Below are 18,358 nucleotides of genomic sequence, written 5' to 3' on the forward strand. Positions count from 1 at the left end.
ACACACACACACACACACACACACACACACACACACACACACTGACACCATGAATGACAGGGTAAGATAAAGGCATGACTTCTAATTTGCTAAAGGTCACAGTCTTGGTACTTAGAGCACCTTTTGAGAAAAATACCAAATCAATAATTGCATTTGCTAAACAGCAACATACATTTTAAAGACAAATAGCTTGCATAATTTTATAATTTACTCATGTAATGTGCTTTTGAAAGTGCAAGGTGACTGTCTTCTGTTTTAAACTAAAGGTAAAGTAGCAGTTGATTTTTTGTGAGAGGGTATGCGCATTGATGCTAATGTGGATAACCAAATAAGATGTGATACAGTAGCAGTGGTTGCCTTTCTATAGTTTCATATTTGTGAGAGGTAGAGTATGCTCCATAACACCTGGTATGAGCCACATTGGCTGGGAATTTTCTCCTAGGACATTAAGGACAATAGAGCAGCTGATAAAGATCCCCTCACATATGGATAGCGAGCTTTAGTAAAGTCCTAAGATCTGTCAATAAGACGTGAACTAAATCTCAACCTGCTCTGTAAGCCCAAGTGTTCTGGAGGACCTTGTTATTGTACTTTATCAGTTAATTTGCCATTTGAAAGTATACATTGATTTTCATTCAGCTGTTTTTTTTTTTCTTGGCACAAGAGGACTGAGGTTGCTGTACAGTCAAGCTGTTGCACTCATTTTCTCTCTAACTTAAGAACATATAAATATATAGAAAAATGGCATGGTCAAGAAAAGCCTTTATTCACCTTGAGGTGTGTCTGTATGTGTGTCTGAGACACAAAAGAGCAAATGGGGGAGGACCTGGTTTTCTTTTGTTACCACTATGCGATGTCACCAGGAGGGGAGGGTGGACAGGATGATGGGAATGTCCTTGGGGACTGGCCAACCTGTGCAAAACAAAACAATCGACAGACGCGGTGTTGCCGAAGCCCACGCTGTAAAATTTACATGAAAAGACAGTAATAGCCAGATTTCATGCACAGGCTGGGTCAAATTCTCACACCTGAAGTTACAGCCATTTTTTTAAAATACTAAACTGCTGCGTAAAAAAAAAAAGTCGATTAGATGTCTTTTTATTGCTAAAAGACATTTGCATAAAGCTGCTTATCTCCAGTGGAATCGGAATCTACTCAGTTTCCATTTATGACAGGATTCAGATTAAGGAAGCAAATTATTCAGTGGAATTAACATGACATTTCTTTGCCAATAACAGGGCGTTTTCACACCCAGACAGCCTGTAATTATGCTGCTTGATGAAAAAAGACAGGCTCGCTGAGAACCAATTGGAGAGTCAATTAGGTTATTATCTCACACAGCATGTGAAGGTACAGTTCATGTAACATTCTGGCACAAAACAGCTTAACCTTGCAGACCTCTCTGCCCCCCTTAAAATATAGCTAAGAACCTTTAGCTTGAGGTTCTGGTGTTTTATTGGGCCAATGCGTCTTATCCCCGAGCGTAAAATGATGCCATTTTGTCAGATTCTGTACGTGTGTCTCTTCTTTACACACAAGGTATCCTTTGGCACCGGAGCCTTAGCACATCAGGTGCAGCAGTACTGGCTGCAGAAGCATTATGACATTGCTCTGCTTTGATCATCGAGCTCTGACCTGTTCATGTTGGACTAAAAAAATCTTGAACAGTTTCTTTTATTCAAATACAGGATGAAGATAAGGCCAAAACTGAATGAGCCAGTTTTAAAACAGAGAAAAACAACATATATTTGCACTGGCCAAATAACAACCCCGATATAGTTACAATAACTTTTCATTTTGTTTCACAGAGCTTTCCTTCCTGTGCTAATTAAAACTGTTTGCATGGCGTGTTAACAACTAAACAGACCTATCTGTGCTGCCAGGACGTGTAGTAACATTTATGCAAAGGTGCATAGGTCATGTGGTAGGGTATTAGGCCACCTCCAGTGGACACACATGTGCCTCAGTGTAGCACCCTTTATATGCTCTCTATTTTAGGAACATTAAAAAAGGCCATTACACACAAAAATAAACATGCAAACCAATAAGTAAAGCAATAAACTGTAGATTCTTTCCAGAAATAGAATTTACAGTAGAACTGCTGTATTGGATTCCAGCATGTTCCTAATAAAGTGGTCTGTGTGTGTATTTTCTCTCAGTCTACACACAATGAGACCACACAAGCCTCTAAACTGCTTTTTAATTAATAGCTCATGCTGCTCCATCGATTGTCTCACTAATTATGGGGCCATTGATTACTATAGGTCAGCTGCCTTTGTACACACACACGCACACTCCAGCACAACCACATATACAACACAAAGACACTTCTAGGAATGCCTACACACTACTTAGCCGGATGTTTTTGTGTCCACTTAATTGTGGCCGGTAAATATTTGAACAGATTACCGGTCAGAAGCATTGCCTGAATGAGTCCTGCATCTCAAGTCCCTCAGGCTGAGCATGAGCTGACATCTTTAAATATGGCCATGCCAAGATAATGGAATACTTTGGCTGTTTTCTATCCGATCAATAGTTGTTTATATGTGTACAGTGACACAGTATATCAGGGTCTGGGCAGACTGCCAGCAGGTGGGGAATGGCTTCAGTCAGCACTTTGGGAGATGTGGGATTGGGGGAGGAGGGAGGAGTACACACACACCAACTACACACACACACATAGAAACCCATGCACACAGATTGTGGGCCTAGAGGCAGGGTACCTTGGGATTGCATGTATTTGTGAGGCTGATGAAGAGCAGCAGTAAGGGTGGAGCCAAGAGCGCTGAAGTATTGGCGTTCAGTGCATTGTGAATTTGAAATCTATGGAGCTGCAACCTGCAACACGGCAGTGAGAATATGAGGCAGACAGACAAAGACAGGAAGACAGGAAGAAAGATGCAAACATACATACGATGCTCTTATTTTGATCAGTTGTACCTGAGTGTTTATGCCATCTAAATCCAAACACAGTTTAAAGTTTATTTTTTAACATGATTCATATGTATATTTCCAGGTTTCTATTAGGCTTTGCCTTCACAGCCTGGCTGCAGATAAAGATGCTCATGGTTCATAGATAGTCAAACCTTTCATCAAAAATAAAGTAACTAACATGTCATAAATAAAATGTTTTTCTATACACATGCCCACTATAGAAAGACCCTTCATTTCTGGTGCAGCCATGTAGTATTTTTCACATCTGTCACACCGTCTGTGCAGCAGTGCCAACATTAATTGACTCAATGATCCAACAAAACATCTGTCCAGAGGTTTCTCTCACTCCACCGCTATCAGTAAGGCAATGTCTTTGATTAATGACGACATTTGATTAATGAAAACAGCCATTGTCTTCCACTAACTGTCTCTGTTTTTATTAAGAGAGCAACCGCTCCGCTAACTTAAGCTAGCCATTTCATCTACGTGGAATGACAATGTTATAAAATCATAACACCGTGAAGCCATTCTTTGCTGCCTTCGTAATGATGAGATTTTGAATTATGTCTTGTAATCACCCTGCACTCACCAGTGGCTAGCAGGTTAGAGTGAAAGCCTCGGCAGCAGTCCATAAATCCATCTTTGCAGCCTTCAAGGTTGAAATAGCTTTTGCTGCTCAAATGGGCTTAGGAGACTAAGGTGATGATGCCAACTAACCACACATCACATGCAAAGAGTAACCTGGGTGAGGGCTGACAGTATGTAACATTAAAAACTTGGTAAGCATGTCATGGCAAGCCCCCCTAAATGTTAAGATGAGAAGAAAACTAACAACATATTTACAGGAAATGTCTTTTTGTGTCAAACTGAAACAGAAATCTGACTCTGAGAGTCCTCTTATCATTGTGCAGAGAAAGTCTTTTGTTTTTTCCACTCCATTCACAACACTGTTTGCTCTACAGAGATTTAAAAGGGACCTAGCGGCATTAAAGGCGAAAGCTGAACAAATTTGCAAATATGCAAATTTCCTCTCAAGCTATACAGCGACAGCTCTGTAAGAGCCGACCGTGCTTCCCTTTAACGCTTGAAGAAACAGAAAAATTATGTTGTTTACTACTGAACTCAGCTACAGGAGAATGGAATATCAGACTAAACTGCTAATGAGATTTACACCTCAGGATTCAATATATATATATGCTTTAAAAAAGAACCAATGAAAATGCAAAAACTGAAAACAAAGTAGATGAAGAGGTGAAGAAGTTCGTTGCAGTGTTCGACATAAAAGCTGGAGTGGATGGAGTCACTGTTTCCAGTCTTTATGCTAAGCTAAGCTACTGTAAGTAAACCTGCTGGCTTCATATTTAGAGTACAAACATGAAAGTGCTGTCTTCTCATGTAACCCAAAGCAAGAAAGCAAATAAGCCTATTTCTCAAAATTAAACAATACGGTATAATCACTTTGTTTTGGTAGGGTTATCTTGTAGCTCTTCTCCACTGAAAATGTTTACTGATTAAAAAAACACACCAGCAAGTTTTATGTTTTATGGTTACAAAAAAAATCTGCCAACACCAATTTTGATCTGACAAACTCATCAGAAAATATTTGAAAAAAATCTGTTTGTATCATGTGTGCATATCATTTTTCTCTGCTTGTCCTAAAGCATTTTACTTTGTCAGGGGGACATTTTCAGTCATGACTGACCTTCATGCTTTAAACAGCAGTGATGTGCCTTGCATTTTGATGAACTGCAAGAGAGAAATAAGCTAGAGTAATTTCAGATTCCAGTCTGGTGTAGGGATTCTCTATTAGGTGTTACTGCTTTTTAGCAAACGAGCATGGTAGAGGACACTCGTGTGCCTACATATAAGTGTTTCAGTCAGTCATTGCTAGGGGAAGGTCGGCTTGCATCAGCTGGTAATCTAATATCTTACCCTCACCTCTCATTAAGGGCACATGTCACTATTATTCCTGCACCTAATAGATGAATGGTAGAAACAGAGAACTGAGAGGATTAGGGACGAGACCTGCATCTTTCAGCCAGCCCCCAGCCTCCACCTCAAAGCTCCCCAGTGTGTGCCTGCATGTTTGAAGACTGCAAAGGCCTGTACTCTGTGGAGCATGGGAGATTTGTCAATAATTTGGCCTCTGGAGAAAGGTAATCTTTACTCTGCCAGCCTTCAGGCTCCACAGCGTTTCGTGGGGGGAGGAGAGTGTCCCTTTGTGTCCCTTTTATGTGTTTACCTCCTCCGTTGCACATCCCTACAAAACTGCGGAGACACTGTAAGGATTCATGTATATCTCATACAGTAATGTCCTTCTTAGTGTGATACCGGACAAGAAGACAACCTCAAAGCTGTTCTATCGTGTGGTAAAGAGAAAAACCACCTTATGATGTTTACTCTTTAAGTAGAGCTGCTGTATCACGGGAGTTTAAGATGCAAAACCCTCATTAAACAAGTCAAAGCCACAGTTACAGCTTCAGTTTTAATAAGTAAGAAATGTCTATTTGACCAGATCTGTAAGAAAGCTGCAATGAAAAGATTAAAATACAAACAAATCAATCTTATGAGAGCTTCCCAAGGTTACACAGTAATCCTTTCCCACATATCAAGACTTTAGAGGGAGCTGTGAAAGAAATAACTGAACTATTCAGTATTTTTTATTTGAATTTTGAGTCAAGTTATATATTAGGAAAACAAAAAGCTGGTTTAAAAAATAACTACTAGTAGTGTTTCTCTGCGTATCCCTCTGGTTTCCATAAGCACTGTACAGCAACTCAAACCTTCTATGCTGCCAATTGTATTTTACCAATAAGTTGACCATGTAATCCTTTGCATAAAACTCACTTTCAAGGGAGCATGAATGAGGAAATGATCTCAGATGCATCCAAGATATGTATCTCTAATGTGATTTGCCTTTATAATATGTAACTTCTACACAGAGATACAGTAATAGTGACATTTTATTAAGATATTCCTGATGTTCTGTTATTAATGGTGACCATAATATAGTCAGTCCTGTTTTTTTAAGTCCTCTGGATAGAGAGCCTGAAGATTAATGATAGAAATTTGCTCTTTCTGACCCTATTTCCACACCTGTTCAGCTGCAAAGGAAATCAATGCTCTCTGATGAGACCCAATTATGCAAAGCAAAGGCTATTATTAAACTACCTGATTTAATAAGTGCATCTTTTAATATTACCTCTGGAAATATGTTCATGGTTTTCTTTGCCTTTTCTTTTTGTTTCCTTTCTTTTTTTGAACCAGATTTAAAGAAGGCATTCAATATCCCGACTTTGATGATGTCATTTTAATATTTCATCACTATGGCTGAGAAACAAGAAAGAGGAAAAAAAACTAGAATACATTTCTGAGAAAATTTCATCTTTTATGAAAACTTTAAACCAATCAGACCATCTGAGTATATCTTTAAAGCTCCCGGATAAGTAAGAAAGGGAATTCTCAGCAACAGTCACTAAAAACGATTCATCTGAAACTGATCAGAGGCATCGTCCTCACTCGTGCTTTGAGCTTCTTATGATTAACTATTCCATTTGACACCCTCACTTCTCTGACTGATCTTATGGCTCGAGGATGGTCTTCTTAACATCAGGTTTACTTCATCTTTGTTGCATTTCTCTGCCTTTCTTTTTCTCTAAATGCTGTGTCATACACTGTAGGATAGATATTGAATGAAGCCCCTGTAAGGGCGCAGCTGCTCTATTATGGATTAGATGGCGGCAGCACATAGCTCTTACCTCATAAATAGCTGAGGGAACATTTTAGGACACTGGAACATTGTGCACACTCTTCAGAGATGTGCATTTGTCTAAAAATGTTGCAAATATACTCTTCTGTGTTATACAAGGCCAAAGAATGCAGATAATTAATTGCTTTGTACTTAGAATTGGTCCTTTGTGTGATGATTATGCAGGAAATGCAGTAAAGCAGCCCTAAAATGGTGCTGCCAGGAGAAGTATTATTTCTGAAATTGGCAACAATTTTATGAACATATTGATTTGATATTAATAGAAACCAGAGGATCATCATCGTAATTGTCGTAAGAAAGCAGTAAACAAAATCTCAGGATTTTCAAAAATATTCCTAAGTGGTTTCAAATTTCTGAAGGGCATACACATTTCTTATTTATTTATTTACTAGATGTATCTCCACAGTGACATTTTGTGCCTGAGGTGCATCCAGTGCAGCATCGGTAGCAGTCTGCAGAGCTTCAGTTCAGCTACTTATGATGCACACATCAGCTTCTCCAAGTACCTTCCTGCTCCTCCACCGCCTTTTGATCCAGCCACCTGAAAGCTAAAGATAGACAAATTTTACCATTTCATCTCAAGTTTTCCTGTCTTATCTGTGAAACCTTTTTTTTCTCCTTATATCCTTTTAATCACTGAAGGAAGTGATGAATCACACCTGAAGAAAAGAGAAAGAGATTTCACATGAAAGGGTAGAAAGGAGAGTCTCGCGGTGTACTGCTTTTTATTGTGTGTTATTTTTGGCTGTTTGATAGACAACATCTTTCTAAAAAACAAAAACAAAAAAAAGGTAGGAAGGTTTGAATTTTGAAAAGCCGCTATGAAAATGTAATCGATCTTATTTGGTCTTGGTTTTGCATCTTTCTTTTATGTATATACATACATTATATAAAAAGAGATGTTGTAATTGCTTGATTTATTAGGCTTTCATAGAGTTGTATTTAATGTATAAATACCTTTACTGTCAGATATAGACACCAGCAATTATTCAGTACATCGTATATAATTTAAAAATGAGCCAGACAAAGGTAGAGTGGTGTTCAAAGGGGCGTGTCCTTGGAATATATTCAGCAAACAAGCACTAGTACTCTTGAAGATAAAGGATGCAAATCTTAAAATATATCATATATCAATATATCCTTATCCACCCTGTGTAAGACTGGCAACCTGTCCAGCATATACCCCACCTCTCACCCTACAGCAGCAGGGATAGGCTTACTTATATCCACTATCATCGGTTTCTTCAAAAGGTGAACAACTGTCCAGTCTATATACAAGAAGAAGTTAGTAATTTAGCCAGAATGTAGACTCTGTCACAGGTAGGTGTAAAATATAAACATTGATTGATATATATTTTAGGTTTTTTGATTACTGATTACCATTTTCTGATTACTGAAACAGACTTTGCACTTAATGTAATTATATGTCTCATGTTGAACAGTCCCAGTACCACTCATCCATCCTCACAGAAGCTGAAAGTGAGGTCAAAAAAAGCTTCGACGTTCCTCTTTGTTCAGGGAAAAACATTTTCCTTCACCCTGTCTGTCTGGCTGTCTGGCTCTGTTGGCTCTGTCTCTGCTATTATTAGCACAGACGAAGAGAGAGAGAACACACAGTCATGGCTTGGTTAACAGGGAGCACCACAGAATGATTCAGCACTTTGTGCCAGACTGGAAAATTGTTACATTTCACGCAAAATTGAAATATATCTCTCCACTGAACATTAAGTTGTTTAATTAATTGCTAATTAATGAATTAATTGTTGCTGACAGACAGTTTAGGATCACTCAATTGGTACCTACCTCAAGGATCCATTATCCTAAATGTGGTAAAATTATGCTCAAGAATTTGTTGATTTTCTTTGTCTTATTCACATTTTTTTTTTTATTTGTTTTTCATCTGTATGCTCTTTGCCTCTATTCTGTCTAGACGAGAGGAATCCTGTCTCTCTGAGAGCGGTCACTCCCTAAGGCTGCAGGAGCACAGCAAGACACTAGCAACAAATTCCAAGGCAACAGCAGCACTAACTCAGATTAACACTTTGTTTACTGGTACAATAACTGGGATGTATGTGCATATCCACCATTTTTATTGAACGATAACCAATGCAATGACTGAGAAAAGACGGAGATTGTGAGTTTGCCGCTGAGTCTTCTTTTTGTGTTCACCTCACAAGAACAGATGATGTTACTGCGTTACCTGCGACACTAAACCATAAAACAAACAGTTCTGTCTGTACACATTGTAGCAGATGTATTTAGAAACTGTAAATAAATAGGTCAATGAAATGCTGGTCATTTTTGGTTTTCTGGATGTCTATTTCTGTGTGAAAGGTCACACGCATACAGACTTTAATATGCCTGCAGAGCTGACACCACAGCCCAGTGAAGAGGAATGGCTTTGATCCAGAGAAGCTGACAAACTGGTGAAATTTATGGGCAAAGCTCGCTTGCTGCACAGCCTGATTCTCATTTCCACCCCACACCACACCCCTGCAATCACCAGACAGTACATAAAACATGCCTCTCCCTCAGCACGGGCCCTTTTATTCTTCAAGATTGCAAAGATGAAGGCATGAATAAGAAGAGTTGCCACAGTCAGTGAGGGATCTAGTAATACTTCTCAAATTAAAAAATTCAGAGGGAGAGCCTAAAATGACTTTATATTAGAGGGTTGAATGATGAGTAGATGTGTGTAAAAGGATGTATGAGACATCTAGAGACATTTTTCAACACAGAGAAAGGGTTTATTCAAGGTAAATGGTCTGCATTTCATAGCATTATATTTAATAAGTGTTTTACAGTCTCATTCATTCATTCAGACAAAAACTCAACAGCACCATCTTACAGGCATTAGCATCATACGGAGCAGCTGGGAATCAAACTTTTTACCTTGCTCACAGCAACGTTCTTCACCACATGAGTTATGTAAGTGATAATGTTTTAATAAACAATGGCAACAATGTATTGTGTATTTTAAAACAAATAAAGAATTTGGACACAATCAGATGCTTCCCTGATTGTACTGCATGATGGATGAGAATGTAATCTTTCTGTGCCTAAACTTTTCACAGTTTAACTCTATTACTGGTGTACCAGTGATGCCATAATAAAATGTAAGGAATCACTGGAGGAACTGTGTTTTTCTGTGTATTTTGGCTCAGTTTGTTGTATTTTATTACAATCAGTAAAACAAAGTTTAAACAGCACTGCAGGTATGGTAATATAAGCATGTGTTCAATCATTAAAAAATGACACACTTGAGAAATCAGCCAACTGCAATGCTTATAGATTGCAGTGGGAGTGCAGGCTCAACCTGCTCTCATAGCATTCAGCAGTAAATTTCAAATTAATCCCAGATCGGACGCAGTTTCCACAAGAATCCTTTACACAATAGAAGGTAGTACAATATTTCACATTCTTTTATAGCCTCGTAAAGCTCTTATGGTTTTTTCTTTTTCTTTTTTGTGGCGGTTATGAAGTGGGGACAGGGTGGCTAAGGTGCATCTCAAAATAGAAAGTTGAAGCACTCCTGAAGTTTGAAGCAATCAGAGGGAGGGCTGTTTTGTAACAGGGCTTTTACAGTATTTCACCTCAGGACTTCCATTCAGCAGCATTGCAGAGGTATAAATCTTTGAAGAACTGCAATGTGCATCATGCATGCACACGCGGTGCTGAAGCTGTCCCGCACAATCAGTGCGCAAAAGGCAAGATGGGCTAATTAAGGACAATGCGTGAGGTCCAAAGACTCCAAGGTCAAAGGGTCTGGGTCTCTGTTTGTGTGAGTGTGTGGGGCAGGGATTGGGGGTTCAAGGGTCAATGCACAGTACAGCCTTAGGTAATCCATCATATCTCTGTGATGCACAGCTTCCTGGTCCTGGGCCTCTTAAAAGCTTCAAGGTGACATTGCTTTCCAGCCAGCCAGTCTTTTTTTCCCCTAGAGAAATATTTATAAAACAATACTGACCCTCAAAACTGATTTTCATCTGTCAGTCACTTGTTGTTTTGTTTTTTCCTCTGATTTCCTTTGTCTTGACCTGTGCAATGCCTTATTTGTTAGTTATTAAATTATTTGTTGATATATTTTGTATTAAATGCCTACATTTTAAGTGTAACTTGGACATAATTATAACATTTTTTCCCACTAAAAATGCTACGCAGAAAAAAAAATCTGACTTTCCATCAGGACTGTGTTTAAGAGCTTGTTATTGATCATAGATTAGGAAATATCCAGTTCATCAATAGGGTGCATAAACAGACACGAATGATGTGTGCATAGATGAATAATGACAACTATGTGAGTAGAAATATTTTGCGTTCAACTTTTGCATACCTTCCAGTAGGAAACCATTCCCCGTCATTTTAAAGAGACATAATGAAATCACATGCAGCCAAAATTATTTCAAGGTTTTATTGATATGGTGTCATACAGCAATACAATAATAATAATAGTAAAGAGTAAAGCATGTCAACTACATTCAATCCATATGCTTTTGTTGTCACTGCAGCTATGATAAACACTACGAAAGAGAATATAACGGTTAAACACCCCACTGAACAGAGTCGTATGCATCAAACACATGGTCAAAAGCTGCTGGTGTTTTAAGGCATTTTACATCCTACAGTATTTCTTTTACAGTATGGCTAAATATTGATTGTTGGTTTTGAATTGGTGATATACTGATCATCATTTTCCAGAGCATGTGCATTTAGAAAAGTTTGGCAGTGCTGCGAACGCAATATTTTTCTTTAGACATCCATGAAAGCTCTTTTGGTTTACAGTGTAAGGATAAAGGCTTGACATTTGCAACCACTAGCAACTCATTCAGTGTGTTTATAACTTCTTCTGTTTGACGCTATAATTCGTACAATTCATTATTCTACGAAAAAAAAATCAAAATGCCCGGCTTGCAGACTTGCTGTTCTCACTCAACACATAATTCCAGTTATGATAGGCCACTGTGTAGAGACACAAACACACTTAGTACAGTACTATCAGTAGGTTTTGTTACCATTCTTAGTGTTAGTGCAGTTTGTCAGGGCATTATTCACCATGACCAGCAGCAAGAGAATAAAGATAGCTGTGTTAGAGTTGGCAGTGCACGAGCAGAGAAAACAAGCTGCAAGTCTCTTAAGCTACTGAAGGATTTCTAGTGGTGAGGTCACACTACAACAGACATTTTATCCAGTCATGGCCACAGTTAAAAAAAAAAAAAAAAAGTTGAGACGTTCTAAACACATCATGGCATGGCACGCTTCAACTAAATCATTAGAGTTTTGTCAACACTGTTTTCTTCAGGGTGACTGATATGGTATTAATTCTTGGGTTGTGCTTCATGGGAAATGTTGTTATGCAGCTGATGTGTAAAATTTATCACACCTCAATCGCTGGATCATTGTGAAACTCGTGCATTTGTGCTACAGCATAATTTATAATTCAGTCTTCAACTGACTTTATAAAAGACTCTTTTATTATGTTTGCTCCATTCTCTAAAGTCTCAAATCTAACCTAAAGGCCTAACAAACACATGTCTAATGCAGTCATTAAAAGGTGTTGTGCATGATGATGCGCGACATAGTCGGCAGTTTTAACTTCATACAACAAAAATGTGTTGAATGAGTAATTTGCTGATGAATTCCATGCAAGCATGACATCTTCGTACACCATGCACATTATGCCTGAATAATATATTTTTGTCTTTGTCCTAAGTCTTGATCTTACTCAAAGAGCTACATTAATATATTGTTGTTAGTGAAACTTTTCCAGGAATTCGAAAAGGGTCGGTGCTCGACTCCTTCAGCCGTTTGGGTTGTGCTCAAATCCCTTGCAATGAAAAGAGAACTGTCTGTGCAAACATTTGATTTAAGGAGGATATTCTTTGCACTAAAAAGGCTCAAAATGTTGGCTCAGTAAGACATTATCATTTAATATTGTTCATCTTATTAATTATTGTTATTATTGTTAGCTGGTTTCTTATGTAGACCGTGTGCTTACTTACTAAAGAGAAATCATTATATTCCTATTGTGGGTAGAGACCCATACCAGCTGATGTGTTTTAGATCTTTTTGGCATAGTGTGGAATGTGTTGAGAATAATTCACAGTTTGTGGAAGAAATGCACAACCGGAGTTGTTATTATCTACTGTGTGTCCGTACATATTGATTAGTGAGAAAGACCAGTAGAATAATGTACTGTGAAAGACCATACTCCTGTAAGAGATGCTACCTAAGTGCTTGATATTGTTTGAAGCTGAGAACAAGAGAGAACAAGAGAGAACAGATGTACTGGACTTTTGCATGATGTGTCGGTTATAATAGCGGTATAATGGATTTCCCTTGATGGGGGGAACACCTGTGGGGGTCAAAGGGGACAAGGACACCAACATAAAACAAACCTGTAGATCCTGCACTCTAATTACATCCAACACACACTAGCTCAGATATGAAAGACAATCTTACTATGCTTTTGGGATGGGGGATGAAGAGGTATGGGTTTGCAAGGCAAAGGGAAGATTTAGGGGTCAACACCAGGCTTACAGTAGGCTCTTAGTTTTTCTGATTGGTGGGAATGTCGTCTTGCTGCTTCTCCATCTTCTTGGTGGTAACTACTGTCTCCTCATAAACTTCACGCTGGGACATCTTCCCACCGGATTTGCTCTCCAGCTGCTCGTCATCCTTTCCCTCCTTCTTGGAGCTCTTGCCAGAGCTTGTGTAAATGCGGGTCTGGTAGCTGTAGCCCTGCCCAGGTCCAGCACTTATGGAGGGACTGGGATAGGTGATGCCTGTCCCGATGCGGGTCTCCTCTCCCTCCAGTAGTTTCCTGCAGAAATGGTCATAAAAAGGTGTTAGAGGAAGACATTATATAATGAGAGAGGCAAGTGGTGAGGTGTCAAGAAACATACCTGTATGCTGCAATTTCTATGTCCAGTGCCATCTTGACATTAAGCAGATCCTGATACTCCCTCAAGTGACGAGCCATCTCACTCTTTGTGGTCCTCAGCTCATTCTCCAGCTCTGCCATGCTTTCCTGAGCAGAAAATTAAAAATGAAAATAGGCCAGAATTACATATTTTAAAAGGTGAAGACAATGTGTGTGACTACATGTCTTGCAGCAGACAGACAAAGACCTCTGTCAATCCCATTATTAAAATGGGCATGGTGTAGGCTAGAATTTGAGAAATGTATTAATAAATAGTAAATATTTTATTTTTAGTAAGAAGCTCTGGATCGAGCGTTTTCTTGTTTTAAAGTCGTTTGTTTTGTTGTTTTTTTTCTTAGAGCATTGACAGTGGGCGTTGTCAGATGCAGCTGAGCGCGCTATCCCGAAGGAACTAGTTTCAGCACCACGGACAGAGCCCGGCAAAAAACGGTTGTCCCGATCTTATTCTTGCGGTATTGTCACTAAACACTACACACATAGTAGACTATCAATTTAAATGAAACTTTTACGAGACTGCTATTTAACAGCCGAATATCATTGCAGGAGAAACCCGATGATAAGCGTAAAAAAAAAAAGTAAAACAGAATTACCTGATAGTTTCCAATCTCCATATTGTGTCTGTCCTCCATCTCCCGAAGCTGCTTTTCCAGAGATTCGTTGGTTCCTCTCAGACTCTCGATCTCGATAGTCTTGGACTGCAGCTGCCTCCTGAACTCGTTCACTTCCTCCCTGCCGGCGCGGATGGCCTCGTTACTACGGTTAGCCTGCTCGGAAAGATCTGCAAACTTGCTCTTGTACCACTCCTCGGCGGACTGCAGGTTCTTTGAAGCCATGGACTCGTACTGGCTGCGAATCTCTTTGAGGGCGGAGGTGAGATCCGGCTTGGACACCTCCATTTCAACAGACACCTGTGCAGCCTGGATCATATCCGTCAGTTCGGCCACCTCCTCCTCATGCACCTTCCTGAGGAAGTTGATCTCGTCCAGGAGGGATTCCACTTTCTTCTCTAAGTCCAGGCGCACCATGGTAGCATCATCCACATCTTTTTTGAAAGCCTTGAGGGTGGCCTCCGCCTCCTCTCGGGCGCGGAACTCCTCTTCATATTTCCCCCTGAGCTTCTGCAGGTCGTCCTCAATATTATCCCTCTCGATCATCAGCTGGGACTTCTCCCCGTTCAGTTCGTCGAGCTGGGAGCGCAGTTCGCGGATCTCTTGCTGATAGAGCTCTGCCAGCCTGGACGGCTCGGTATGACGCTGTCGCAGAGCAGTCAACTCTGTTTCCAGCACTTTGTTGTGCTGCTCCAAGTTGCGCACTTTCTCGATGAACATTGCAAAGCGGTCATTAAGACCTTGCATTTGTTCCTTTTCATTAGTGCGGATGATTTTAAACTCATTGTTGAGGACGCTACTCTGTGTCAGGTCGAAGGACTCCACTGGCATAGGAGAGAAGGAGCGGCCAGACTTTCTGCTGAAAGAGCCCAGGGACGAAACGTTGCTTCGGGATAGGGAGGAGGACCGGTACCCTCCGCGAGAGGCCACGTTCATCACCGTGCGCGATGGAGAGGATGCATAACGGGGAGAATCCCCGAAAATCCTCCGGTAGGAGGAGGAGGAAAAGACTTCAGATCCGTAGCTCATCTTCGCTTGTGTGGAGACAGAGCAGAGCAGTGGGCGCGTCTCCTTTATATAGGGGTGTCGACCCAATCACTAATTAATGCCCAACGGTAACATCCGGACTTAGTTTGTTCCAGATGCGTCAGGCAGTCCACTGTGCATATGCGAATGAACAGAAATCACTCCTGTAAACTAGATTTTTCGTTGATAGGTATATTCTAAATATGACATCACTCCAGATGTGCACGGTTGACTCTATTTTTTTTTTTCTTTCAGCAAATGGAACTGTCCTTTTTGGCGCAGTGGTGATGTATCCGCGTCTGATCGCTTGTTGCTTATTTAAAACAAACAGCTAACAACATGTAACAAATGTTCCGTATAAGACATCCTTTTGCAACAGTTTCCTGCAGCCCATCTTCAGCGTTTTTGTTGCTGAGAAAAATCTCTGAAAACGGAATTTCATCTAATCCGCTCCAGTCTACAAATTCTATGCTGTTTTTAATTAACGCAGAATGACGATGACGGTGCAGTTTACTTGCAAACTTACTTACTTGCAGTGCAGCCAGGTAACATCCGTAAAACACTCTTCCCCAAACCACAGTACTGACGTCATACAACACATCTGCTTGCAGTTTCCAAATAGCATCTATTTAAATAATATGACCCATTATTTTAACGCAGATCAAGAGCGAGCCCTGCGTTTTTCTTGTGTTAAACATGCGTATAACACAATGAGAAATTTGTATTTGAAAATAAATATGTTATGCATAAAATGTAGCAGGCTGCACGAAATATAATTAGAGTTAGATTTCCAAGAAAACTGTTTTAAATAATATCTAGGGTTACTCGGACTGGTTGATTGTTATTTGTTCTGTTTGGTAAAGTGTGTATATATAAAGCCTGGTCAAACAGGATCCGACTGACAGGCCTTTGCTGCCCTCTGCTGTCAAATAGCGTTACATTGCAAGCAAACTGGACTACCGAACCGTATTAACTGCCACAGTGTTTTTATTCTAGTGTGTTTAAAAATTTTAGTGCGGCACATTCACAGTGGTGTTATTATCGTGATTTGTGGCAGAGCAAGATCATTATAAGAATGATTTATAAATAGGGCCTAGTTAAATGTGTTCATTTTGGTATTATACTCTTATCATGGACCTAAGGTTTTGTTGTTTGAATTCCAGTTTGCTATTAAGAATTCTTTTGTTTAGTGTTTTTAGTTGAATGACTTGACTTTAAGGTGTGTCTAGTAATGCATCTGTCCTTAGTCTTAAGTTGCACAGTATGGGGTAATGGCAAGAAAGAACAGTGAAATAAAAAGTAGAAATTTACATTTAGAACAAGGGAAGAGCAAGTAATCCTCATCAGATTGAGAATAAATCTCACTAGATTAATGGTACTCCAACTGGCTATTGAGCAAGTACTAATTTCATATAGTTGGTACAAAGAAGCATGAAGAGAGATGGGGGTAGTCATGCAAGGATTAGGTTTCGGGATATCAATATTAGCGATGTGCTCATGTGTGGGGACTCAACAGTGGGAGGAAACTACTATTTAGGTAGGGACATGTCTCCATTTTGAGCTTTAGAAATATATATATTTATATGCACTTCTCTGATCTATTAATCTAAGGTATTTGGAAAGAAAAGCGACTGGACTTCTTTATGTTTCTTGAAGATGTTTCACCTCAAATCCAAGAAGCTTCTTCAGTTCTAAGACCAAATGGTGGAGAGTCCCAAGTATTTAAGCCCTAGTGAGATACCTGGGACTTTCCACCATTTATGTGTTTATATGTATTAGCAAAGTTATTGCTAAGGTCTGAGATAATGCATAGCTGTAACTTTGATAATACATATAAACACATATTGTTGTGAGCAGTAATTAAGGCTTAACAGATTAGACAGCTTCTCTTTTTTAATATTATTAGAAACTGTTCACAGTAAAGGTCCAGTTAACTGGGAAGGGACACTGGCTCACTGTTGATGGTATCTTAGTTTTGAACATTACACAGAGCATTACACTGCAGGCATTTAACTTTACTAATTATAGCCATGGACTCTAAATCAAAACATCCTGGATTTGCTCACTTAGGACACCACATTAAATTATTATGACATTTAATAGCAAGAGTATATATGTATTGCAGGTACTTCTGCAGTGACATTCCAAGAGGAAAAAGATTGGCAAATCTGACTGCAGTATGACAGTTAGATGGATAAATATCCAAGAACAAGTCAACAAACAAAACATAAGACGGGATGGAAAAGAAATATAAAATGCATACATTAAAAATATGCATCAAAATAATGGAAAGATGATCAAAACCATGAAAAGTTTCCTGCGTGACCATTTAATAATCTGATTGTACTGGGAGCAAATGATTAGCCTACTTCTAATCTTTATTATGCTATAGGGTGAGTCTACAGGCAGAACAGTGAACTCTGAACAGTGACATTTCAGATACCCATAGCTGCATTTGTGATATCCATTTGTGATTTCACATATCTACATTTTAGTCATTACCAATCATAATTTTAATACGAGATATCACAAATGAAAAAAAATTATATCTGTTATGACTGTGCAAAACTGTCATATCCCAAACAAGATGTAATTAGTGCTTGTGTTGTTCCTAAAACAAGTGACTTTCAGATTGAATTTACTTTCTGTATTCTGTTTTACTACTTTTAACCTCTTAACACTCATCAGGTCACTTGAGTGTCATCTAGGGTTAGGGACAGGGTTTGAACTGTGTTAACATCCTTCATTTTAGACCCCTGTTTTTCCATCCATCCCCATCCATTTTCTGCTGCTTAACCATGCCTAGATTGACAAGACAGTAGTTTAAGCAGAGAAGCCCAGACCTCCTTCTGCATGGCCACCACCACCACATACAGCTCATCTGAGGGACACAAAGGTGTTCTCAACCTACCTGACAAATATATTCTCACCAGCATATCCTGGGTTTACCTGGGAACACCCTTCTGTTAGGACATGCCTGGAACACCTCACTTAGTACATGCTTAGGACACATGTTAGTCATGTGCATGAATCACCTAAGCTGGGTCTTTCCACTATATCGCCATCTTATCATGATGGAAG

At 39.4% G+C, this 18,358-nt stretch overlaps 1 protein-coding gene across 1 annotated transcript; it reads right to left on the minus strand.

The window, feature by feature from the left end:
• Positions 1–12,610: 12,610 nt before the first annotated feature.
• On the minus strand, positions 12,611–15,476 carry inab (internexin neuronal intermediate filament protein, alpha b). Its single transcript, XM_026170088.2, has 3 exons — positions 14,234–15,476; positions 13,606–13,730; positions 12,611–13,523 (listed from the first exon to the last, which is right to left on the minus strand). Exons 1-3 carry the CDS (start codon positions 15,278–15,280, stop codon positions 13,250–13,252), a joined length of 1,446 nt encoding a protein of 481 aa, XP_026025873.1. The 5' UTR covers positions 15,281–15,476; the 3' UTR covers positions 12,611–13,249.
• Positions 15,477–18,358: the final 2,882 nt, after the last annotated feature.

The sequence above is a fragment of the Astatotilapia calliptera genome, chromosome 6 (genome assembly GCF_964374335.1).
Source record: "Astatotilapia calliptera chromosome 6, fAstCal68.1, whole genome shotgun sequence".
Lineage (NCBI taxonomy): Eukaryota > Metazoa > Chordata > Actinopteri > Cichliformes > Cichlidae > Astatotilapia > Astatotilapia calliptera.